Genomic DNA, 9,836 nt, shown 5'->3' with positions numbered 1-9,836 from the left:
TGATTACCAGGAGCGCTCACCCCCTGAGGGGGTGGAAGGCGGAAATTGGCGCCATCCTAGGGCGCGGCTACACGCAGCTCCCTACAATAGTTTCCAAGCTCTTAATTATATTATTTGAGTAGTTATATTTTAAAGCTTACCTTTACTTCTCTCACCTGAGAAGCACTGGTCAAATAGACAAATACGAAGACCTTGGTGTCTTCTAACCTCATGTGGCCTCATTTGGCCTCTTTGATGTGTCTACCATGCAAAATGCTACAGACGCTCCGTGCTCACCACTGGAGAGGCACATAGGGTCCGCATTCATGGCAACTGGCCTAGGCCCATGTGGCACACAAATAGTCCTGATGCTCTGATTTCTATGTCACTATTCTTTGTATACATATTTAATCTAAAAACTATTCTCTATGTTTAAGGAACTGCATTATGACTCTTCCACTTACAATGTGACCTAGAGTAAGTCAGTTTATGTACTCGTGCTTTGCTGCTACATCTGTGAAGTGGATTGATAATTCTTAAAAGGCTGTGGAAGGATAGATGGGATAATGGTAGAAAACACAGAAGACTTACAGCACTAAAGAAAGCACTAAAACAAGTTACCTTTACCACTAACCTTGCAAAGTTAAGTTCTGCAAAGAAATCCTTCTTTGCTGTTGGCCTCCATTCTTAGTTATTCTTGTGTTTCAGTAGAAATCAGCAATTATTTGTTGTATTGTTGAATTGAGTTTTTTACTGCTCCCTCTAATTACGTGAAGCCCTTCTCCAGCCATGGGCTTTTCCTTTGCAGTGTTTTCCTCCCTTTGTGACCTCATTGCCATTACACCCCTTCTTGCACCATAGCAATTCTGCTGGGAAACTCCCAAGTGTCCTCTCTCTATTGTTACTGCATAATCGCACAGTTTGATAGTGTCTGGTGTGGCAGTCTATTCGTTAGATATCACAGATGGAAATTTATTGTTTTTCAACAGTTTGATCAACAGACATTTTCTAAAGCATAGAGTTGTATTTCATATCATTATCCACAATGAAGTGTATTGGATGTCATTAATATCAATGCCTGTTTCGAACAATTGGTACATTTGATCATTAAAAGCAGCCTATAACTGCCTTCTTTCTGTTTTGCATATGTTTTTTTTTTGTTTTGTTTTAGTTTCTTTCTCCAATTCATCCCATAGACTAGTTTGTTCTACTTTTAGAAATCCACTAAGTTTTAAGTTCACTGTGTATTAAAAAGCAGATTGGATATTGTAACCAGTGCAGAAAAAATGTTCAGTATGTTATATCTTAATAATTTAATAATTGTAGGAGTACAAATAAAGAGACATTTTCAACAGCAGAGTGAGCACATGCCCAGAGATATTTTCAGAATAGTTTGAATATATATGTATATATATACATATATATTATATATATACATATATGTATATATATAGTAATTGTGCATTATAAATGTAAATGTCTTGGTCAAGAAAATGTAAACTCTTCCCAGTGATTAATTGATTAATTGTGTAAACCAAGACACATATTTGCACATCTTTTCAGAGTCAATCATTTTTATTATTGATGGTAATCAAACCAAGTAAATGAAATACACAATTGTTGAAATATTGAAATGCAAAATGGCTGAAATGTAATGGCTGAAATATTTCCATGCGTGAAAGAGTCAAGGTAAATTTATAGTTTTATGATGGCTTTCGGCTGCTAGCATTGGATATATATCCTTAAAGTTTTCTCCAATGCTACAGAGATAGAACCTAATTAGGTACATAATAATTGTCTTAGTTAATTTTTTTTATTGCTGGATAAAGTACTCGACACCCAAAATTAAGGAAGGAAATGTTTATTTTATCTCGCAGTTTGTGGAGGCTTCAGTCCATACTCAGCTGGCTCCTAGGCAGGCTGGCACATGGCAGAGGGCAGGATTTCATGGTGGCAAACATAGCAAAATAGGGAGAGCAAAGGGAAGGAACAGTGGCAGATCAGCAGAGGCAGAGAGCAAACTTCTCTCCCTTACTTAAATTGCATTCAGGCTTTCTGCCCCAGGCTTGGGTGTAGCACTCACACCCATAATCCCAGCATTCGATCGTGAATTAATCATAAACTCCAGAAGCCCACCCCAGTGACTGCATGAGGCTTGGGGGGGACAGCTAGACACAGACCATAACAGTAACTTACTGATTTTTAATCTCTTGCATGCATAAAATACCTTGAAACTGCTGTCCTATGACTTACCTGTTTTTATTGAGTATCAATTGTGTATCATCATGAACATACTTTCTCTTTTTAGAATGTATAGAATAGCAGCATCAATGTGGAATATGGAGTTAAAATTGTGGAATCTTTCTATATTTTCGAACCATGTTTTTCCTTTTATGTTTTTTTCAAATACATAATTTCAGAATTTATTAAAGTATTCTTTTTTACTTGATTTAGCTTTATTGTTTTTGGAATCAAATTATTGCAAAGTATGCTCATTTCAACTGCTGTGTTTTATTTTTCAGAATGGTTTAGACCTCATGAATGTATGTGAGAGAGGAGAGCTCAGTGACCGAATAACCTCATATTGTTGCCATTTATCAGCTATTTTTGTTACCATTGATCAGATCACATTTCGTGTGTGTGTGTGTGTGTGTGTGTGTGTGTGTGTGTATTTCTCTTTTAAATCAGTATTCTGGAAGGCTTACAAAGACCTTGTCTCTAAAAAAAACCTGTATGTTTTGGGAATTTAGTTGAGTGCAAAAGCCTTGGGTTCATTTCTCTGTAGCATATGTATGTGTGTGCCTTCAGGAATGTATACACGTACAAAATCAGGACTTAGTTAATCTTTTTGATTTCTACCTCCAGGCAGGAAGAAAACTGGACTTCAACTTACAATGAAGTTTAAAGGGATAGTTGTTTACCTCGGCTTTAGATGATAAAATCACTTTTAACAAACAGCATAAGTGAAAAGCAGACAATTTAATTGATGTGTGCTCTTAAGTATAAATATTTTAAAAACCTGTTTAGAATATGTTACTTTTCATAAACATGATTAAGATCAACAGATTTCATCTACAGAGCTGTAAATATAAAAAACCAACTTAGTGGAATTTAATTATATTGAACTCTTTTATAAGCAGGCTATTTTAACAAGGAAAACCAGAAAACATAATGCTATAGATTTTGCTCGAAAGTCTAGGGTAGATTTGAGAAATGCATTGCTTGTGGCATGATCATAGCAAAAATATTCACTTCCCAAAGATTGCCAGGAAGCTCATGCAATCTGGTGGCCATAATGATTTGTGTGTCCCAGTTTCTTCCCTGCTTGAAATCTCATCTGTGACACTTAGCTCATTTTTCATAGCACAACCAACTTGAGTGGATGAAGCTCTCAAGTGGCAGAGCCCAAGTGATGGTTGTCCCATGCTTGTTTTACCTGATACTTCACTGCTCACAGCTTTGGGATTTCCATTTAGGCAATGAAGTTAAAGTTTCTTAGTAAATCATGAACATTTGTACTTTTAGAAACAAATGAAACAAAACTTAGAATTGCTCTTTAACATAGAAAGCTTGATTTGAAATGTCTAAAGCCATGATAAGAAACAGTCCTCAAGGTCCAGGGAGATAGCTCAGTAGAATAAGCACTTGCCTGATAAGTGCAGGGTCCTGAGTTCAATCCCCAGCACCTGAAGAAAAAAAAGAAAAGAAACATTCTGTCAGATTTTTTAAGCCTATCGCTTGATGAAGTTGGATTACTGGAAATGTGTCCTCTGGCCACATTGTAGTAGTCTTCCAAGTAGATGCCATAAAGGAATTGTTATTTAATAGTATGGCCTTGACAGGAGTGACAGGATGTGACAAGAATCTCTGTTAGCTTTTGTAAAATTACAATTGCATTCTATAGGTTATGCTAGTTTCTACAAGGTATAAAAATTCCTGTGATAACATCTTAGAGCTTTATCCTAGAATTTTTTAAATTTCTTTTCACATCTGGTATCTGTTCCTTTCTTTGATGCTGAATGGTTTGTAGCTCAGTAGTTTCTTGCTTTGAGGGGTTTTCTAAGAATCACAAAACCAAATTGATTATAATTTGGTAAAATCCTTACTAATGTTTTCATTCATTGTTTCCTGTTCCTGTCCCATTTTCATATCTTTTCTAGAAATAGGAAGTATGTAAATAAGGGAATAAGTTAGATCATTCCAAATTTGAATATGAGAATAAGCAGTACTTAAGCAATTTTCATTTAAAAATCTCTTAAATCATTACCCCAATTCAGAGAATTTACACTGTTCAACTCCAAAAACAGTTTGTGAGTGGGTGCCATGCTGGAAGAAATGGAGACCAAGGCAGGAGCTCTGTGCTCTCTGTGTCATTGTCACTGGGGACCCAAAAGCTGGAGGTGCAAACTGAACATGGAGATTTAAATCAGGGAAGGAAATAGAGTGACCTTGTTCTATTTATGTTTTCTGAAGTCATAGCTATTGCAGTCACAGATGTCAGCTTAGTAGGTTTTATTTTGTTTTTCCTGTAATACTGGGGCCTCGGTTTGGGGTTTTTCTTCAGTATCAGCAAGTACCCTCAGGATCTTCTCTAGAATATTTATGGCATTGTCACCATTGTAGATTATGCAGAAATTCTTGAATATACGTTTCAAGTTGGTGAGGTGATTGTTTACATTGCATCTTTATCTTCTGTGAACATTGGTCACATATGTATACTTTGGTTCACTGATGTAAGTTAAAGAGGATAAACATGCTAAATATTCGTGTAATGAAAATATGACTTTTTTATGTTTAAAAATTTATTAATGTGAGAATATTTTAATGAATTAATTTCTGTTAAAAGTATAATGTATCGTAAATAAAACGATTGAGTAATAAAATGTGTTTGTTCTCTCCTAGGATCCTAGTTACTGGGTGAAGATTCATCACTTAGAGTACACAGATGGTGGAATCCTCGATCCAGATGATGTCTTGGCAGATGTTGTTGAAGACAAAGACAAGGTAGATGACTGAAAATGTTCTCTTGGTTTTAGAATCTTTAACAAACTTGTGTGTCAATTATTATTAAAAGATACCATCTGTTCAGGTGTTACTGGAAAGCCATACATCAGAGTTCTTCATCAAATGCATGGAAAAACTTTGCTGGGGTTTGGGAACCAGTTGTGGTGGCCTAATTAACAGGCACTGCACTCCCAAGAGTTCCCAGTACATCTCAATAAATTAGTGTCAGCACTGAGGCTGTTGAACTTGTCCTTCTTGCTACTGACTTTGGAATTTATTTCTCCCCTTTGCAAAATATTCCATGTAATATTTGAGATTTGAACGTGTTTCACAGCACAGAGTACAGCTGTGACATGCTGTAATAGTCACATGGTACAATGTTCACCGCACTGTGGCGAACAACTGTTTTGAATGCTAGTGCCCATCCACCACTGTTTAGTAAAAAGCACTAAGGAACACTAAAAAGCTTAAACATGATCTGCTACATACTTGGGTTTAATTGGCAAATATATGTAGTTTTTCTTCTGATACTAAACTGATGAAGGTATGAAAACAAATTATTCACTTGCAATGTGGTGGACATTGCTGAAGAAGCACACTGTTTAACATTAATTCTGTACCAGTCTCCTCTTATCAGTGGTAAACATATTTTCCAAATTGAACTGTCTCTAAAGTTTCTTTTGTACATTTTTACAGCTGTTTCTCTTTATTGTTTTCTGCAGCACATGTTGGGTGCATGTGTGTTTGCATAGTTAGGTATTTCAAACTGGACAAGAATACAAATAAGTGATTTATTGAACTCAGATAGCATTTACATTGTTTTCTATGAGTTATTTTCAAGCTGTTTATTTATCTGCAGAGATTCTATACATTTGCTTTTCATATTTTCTTTTGGAACTCAAACTTGGTTTGCTTTGCATGATAATTAGTCATTTGATCAGTGATTTACCTTCCTAAATAAATTGTTAGCTCTTAGAGGACAGGTATTTGGAAATTTTTATTTTTGTGTGTATGTTCCTTATATTAACAGTATCTGGCACAATATCTTACACAGGCTGGACTCTTGATGAACACTGAATTAATGAGTGAAAAACAAAGCTTTACTCTACTGGTATCATGTACTTCTTTGATTTTGATACACATTTTTATTATTTAGTTGGGCTCATAGTAAAGAAGAATATTTGGTTCACACTTATAACATGAAGGGAGGGATTTCACTAGTTTTTCTCTTATTTACTTTCTTCTACATCCCAAGACCCTTTTCTTACTTTGAAATATGCTAGGTATTTGGGTTGTTTTTTAATGAAGAAGGTGGTTCCTGTCTCACATTTCATGATGTCAGTGTACTAAAATGAAAAGTTGAAAATGACAAGTTTAAGAAGGGCTCTGGCCTTGTCCAAGAAGACCTCATTATAGGAGGGTGATTCCGTGAACAGTGCCCAGGGAAATAATTTGTTTAACACAACTCATTCCTCTGCAGGCTTCATTTTAACTATCTGAGCAGTGCTCTTTTTAACCAGAACCATTTAATAGTCACAGAAACAGCTTTATTTTATCTTCTCTTTTTAACAGGACTCCACCATTACTAAATATGATGACAATGTGAGATAATCAGTTACAATTCTAGCAGAGAATTCATATGGTTTGGGTATAGATTTAACCATTCTCTTAATACAGTTTAATGTTTCTCTGTGAAGCCTAACTGGTTTACTTCTGAAGAGTTGATGAGAATTTACACTTTCAATGAAGCCAGAAAAACATTGCATTCCAATTTTTTTCCTTTTTAAGAAATGAGTGAAAAAAGAGCTTTACGTACTTTTTCTGAAATTTTCTCTGTAATCGTAAGATTTTCTTATGGTCTGTATGTCTAATGTGGGAAGAAAAGTCTGTCAGATTTCAATTTATCTTACTCTTTTTGGTTTGGATTAAGCAGTAATTATAAATGGTGCTCTGAGGGTATTTAGTGACATATCAAAGTAAAGAACTTTTGAGGTAGCAATCAACTTAGATAAAATGGCAGCACACCAATTTGCAAACTGGCTACCTAATATTCTTTTGCTTTTAGAATATGTGTAGAAAACAAGCACAAAGAATCCTGTACAGAATTACTGTGTGAAGGCCAGAACACTTTGGTTCTAGGTGTTAGTTACTTTTCTCTCACTGCTGAGACAAAATACCCAAAGTTAAAGAGTGAAAGGTTTATTTAGCTCACAGTTTGTGCAGGTTTCATTCCATAATCAGTTGGCTCCAAGGCATAGCAGCATGGAACGGGGGCAATCATTCATGATGACTACAGTGGTGGAAAAAAACAAAAGCAATAAGAGCGAAAGGGAAGAGCAAGCTTCTTTCCAGTCTCTTACAGTGTACACTGGCTAACTTCCCTAGAGTGGGTATAGCACTCTCACCTCCAGTCCTAGCATTAGACAATGAGCCAGTAACTACGTTTATCCACTTCTGGAAAGCCTGCCCTCATGACCACATGAGGCTCAGGGAGGGGAGAATCCAGACAGCAACTAGAACACTAGGAAAGACTCAGTACACATGAAAATGACATTGAAGCACTGTTGATAGCTTAACTGCAGAGGATGAAGCAGGGAACACAGAGACTTAGACTATAGTGTAGGCTGAGGCCATTTAGTTTATAGAAAGGCTATTGAGTACATTTCAGTAATGGCTAAAACCAAAGGTTGATCTTAAAATCTGAGCAAAGCTCAGTCAAGTTTAGTCAGTTTTCTGAAGAGATAACTGAAAACTTCTGGCCTAGAGGGTGTGCCTTTGTTTTTACCCCTTCTGATCCTTTGGAAAAGATAATGCTTAATGCATAAATGCTTTCTTTCCAAAGTTTTTTTTTTTTTCTTTTCTTTCTTTCTTCTTTTTTTTCTTATATTTTAGGGAAGGGTCTACAGGGTGTTCAGGGTCTCACTACTAGATCAGACTGGTAGTGATCCACCTGTTTACAGCCTCCCAAGAGCTGGGATTACAGGTGCACGCCACCATGCTCAGTCTCTATTGCCATCTCAGCATGCCCTGGGGGCAGGGCCAGCATAGTAGGCACAGGGATCAAACTTCTGAACTGTGCCTGTTTGCAGGCACTTTAATCTGCTGAGCTATTTGGCCAGCCCTAAATTTTATTTTTTCTAATGAGATTTTATTTTTATATTTTAGGTATACATAATGATCACCTTCATCATAGAGAATTTGCACCTGTATATAGCTGTCTTCTTTTATCTCCTTCCTGTCCCCTCCTATCAACCTCTCTTCTCCTTTCCATTCACAAAAGCTTTGTTTCTATATCTTCTTCTTTTTTCACTTTTCCTTTCTTTCCTTTCCCTATGCACCCTCCTCCATTTTAGCACCTCTTTTCCTGTTTCACAGTACTTAGTACACATTTTGTCCTTACTTACACTTTCAGTTTCTCACAGAGAGAAATAATGCAGTGTTTACATGTGTGTCCAATTTATTTCACTTAAGAGTATAGTCTCAAGATGTCCATTTATGTAAAATGTTTTCTCTTCTTTATGGAAGAATAGTACTCCATCTTATTAGCAAAATTTGCATCTTCTTTTATCCATTAACCAGTTGATGGACTTTTAGGCTATTTTCAAGATGTGGCTATTACAAATTGTGCCACTATAAACATGGATATGCATGTATTATTGTGCTATGATGCTTCTAATTTTTTGGGGGAAGATACTTTGAAGGGGACTAGCTGGGTCAGAAGTTTTTATAGTTGCCTCCCCATTTACTGCCCTTTGCAGGGCAATCTTGTTTTTAAGTTTGTTTATTTGTTCTAAGTTCTTGCTATATAGCCCAGACTCATAGTGATCCTCTTGTTTTAGCCTCCCCAGCACTGGGATTACAGGTTGCACCACTATGCCTGGTTTTGAGGCCTGTGTGGCACAGGGAGAGCACAGCATGAGGTACTGGGGATCAAACCATGTCCTTGCACTTGCTAGGCAGATGTTTAGACCACTCAGCTATCTCCTGTCCCTCATTTTTTTTACTTTATTATATTACTTCCATCCTATAGCTTATCAAAAATTGAAATAGTTTGGGAATCTTAAATCTTCTGATAACTAGTATTTGTATAAAATGTTGTATAAAACTTTATTTAGTTCTGATATTGTCAAGTTCCTTCAATTTAGGTATTAGTCTGATGGTTAAAGTCCTTTGGCATAAACACCTATGATTGATGGCTTTCTATAATTTCTCTTCCCTGGCTGTCAATGGCAAGTAACTTAATTTATACATTAATGATGGAATATTTTATGGTGACCATAATCTCTTTGGTAGTTACATATTCTGTTTTACTTTTAAAGCAACTCTGTAGGCAAGAGCTATTATTATCTCTCTATTTTTAGTTCCTAGAATAGCCACAGAAACTATAAGAAATATTCAGGATCACATAGGCCATATGAGTAGCAGAACTAGAATCTGGACCTAGAACTTAAATTTCCACTCTATTTTTTCTATGATGTGCCAATTAATGTATTAAGTGTTTGTATGAATAACATGTATTGATGAATATTCAGCAATCATAAATGAATTTGAAATTTTGTTTTATGCAGTCACTACTATTGCTAAGGAAGTACAGATAATAGACTCAACTATGAGATGTAACAAACTTAATCAAAGGTTAGTATTTCATATATATTGAATTCATTTCAATTTTCTGCCTAGTGTTTGCTCTAATGTTTTGTAAAGTCCTATTAGTTTTACCTGTTTGCTCTCTTTTTTTGTAATTTTAAAGATAATAAAAAATAAAGGGGCCGGGAGATGGCTCAGTGGAATAAGCGCTTCCCTGGCAAGCGTAAAGGCCTGACTTCAATCCCCAGTTCCGCAAAAAAAAAAAA

The 9,836-nt window shown here is 35.9% G+C and overlaps 1 protein-coding gene across 1 annotated transcript in view; it reads left to right on the top strand.

The window, feature by feature from the left end:
* Positions 1 to 4,732: 4,732 nt before the first annotated feature.
* The window catches only part of Pard3b (par-3 family cell polarity regulator beta), a 1,028,738-nt gene continuing 1,023,634 nt past the window's right edge, over positions 4,733 to 9,836 (top strand). The window contains exons 1-2 of the mRNA XM_004626728.2: positions 4,733 to 4,747; positions 4,882 to 4,983. Of these exons, the coding sequence (XP_004626785.1) occupies positions 4,733 to 4,747; positions 4,882 to 4,983 (117 nt within the window). The remainder of the gene's footprint in view (positions 4,748 to 4,881; positions 4,984 to 9,836) is intronic.

The sequence above is a fragment of the Octodon degus genome, unplaced genomic scaffold (assembly GCF_000260255.1).
Source record: "Octodon degus isolate 3935 unplaced genomic scaffold, OctDeg1.0 scaffold00016, whole genome shotgun sequence".
NCBI lineage: Eukaryota > Metazoa > Chordata > Mammalia > Rodentia > Octodontidae > Octodon > Octodon degus.
The sequence above is the reverse complement of the archived record's forward strand: the minus strand, read 5'-3'. Positions and strand labels throughout refer to the sequence as shown.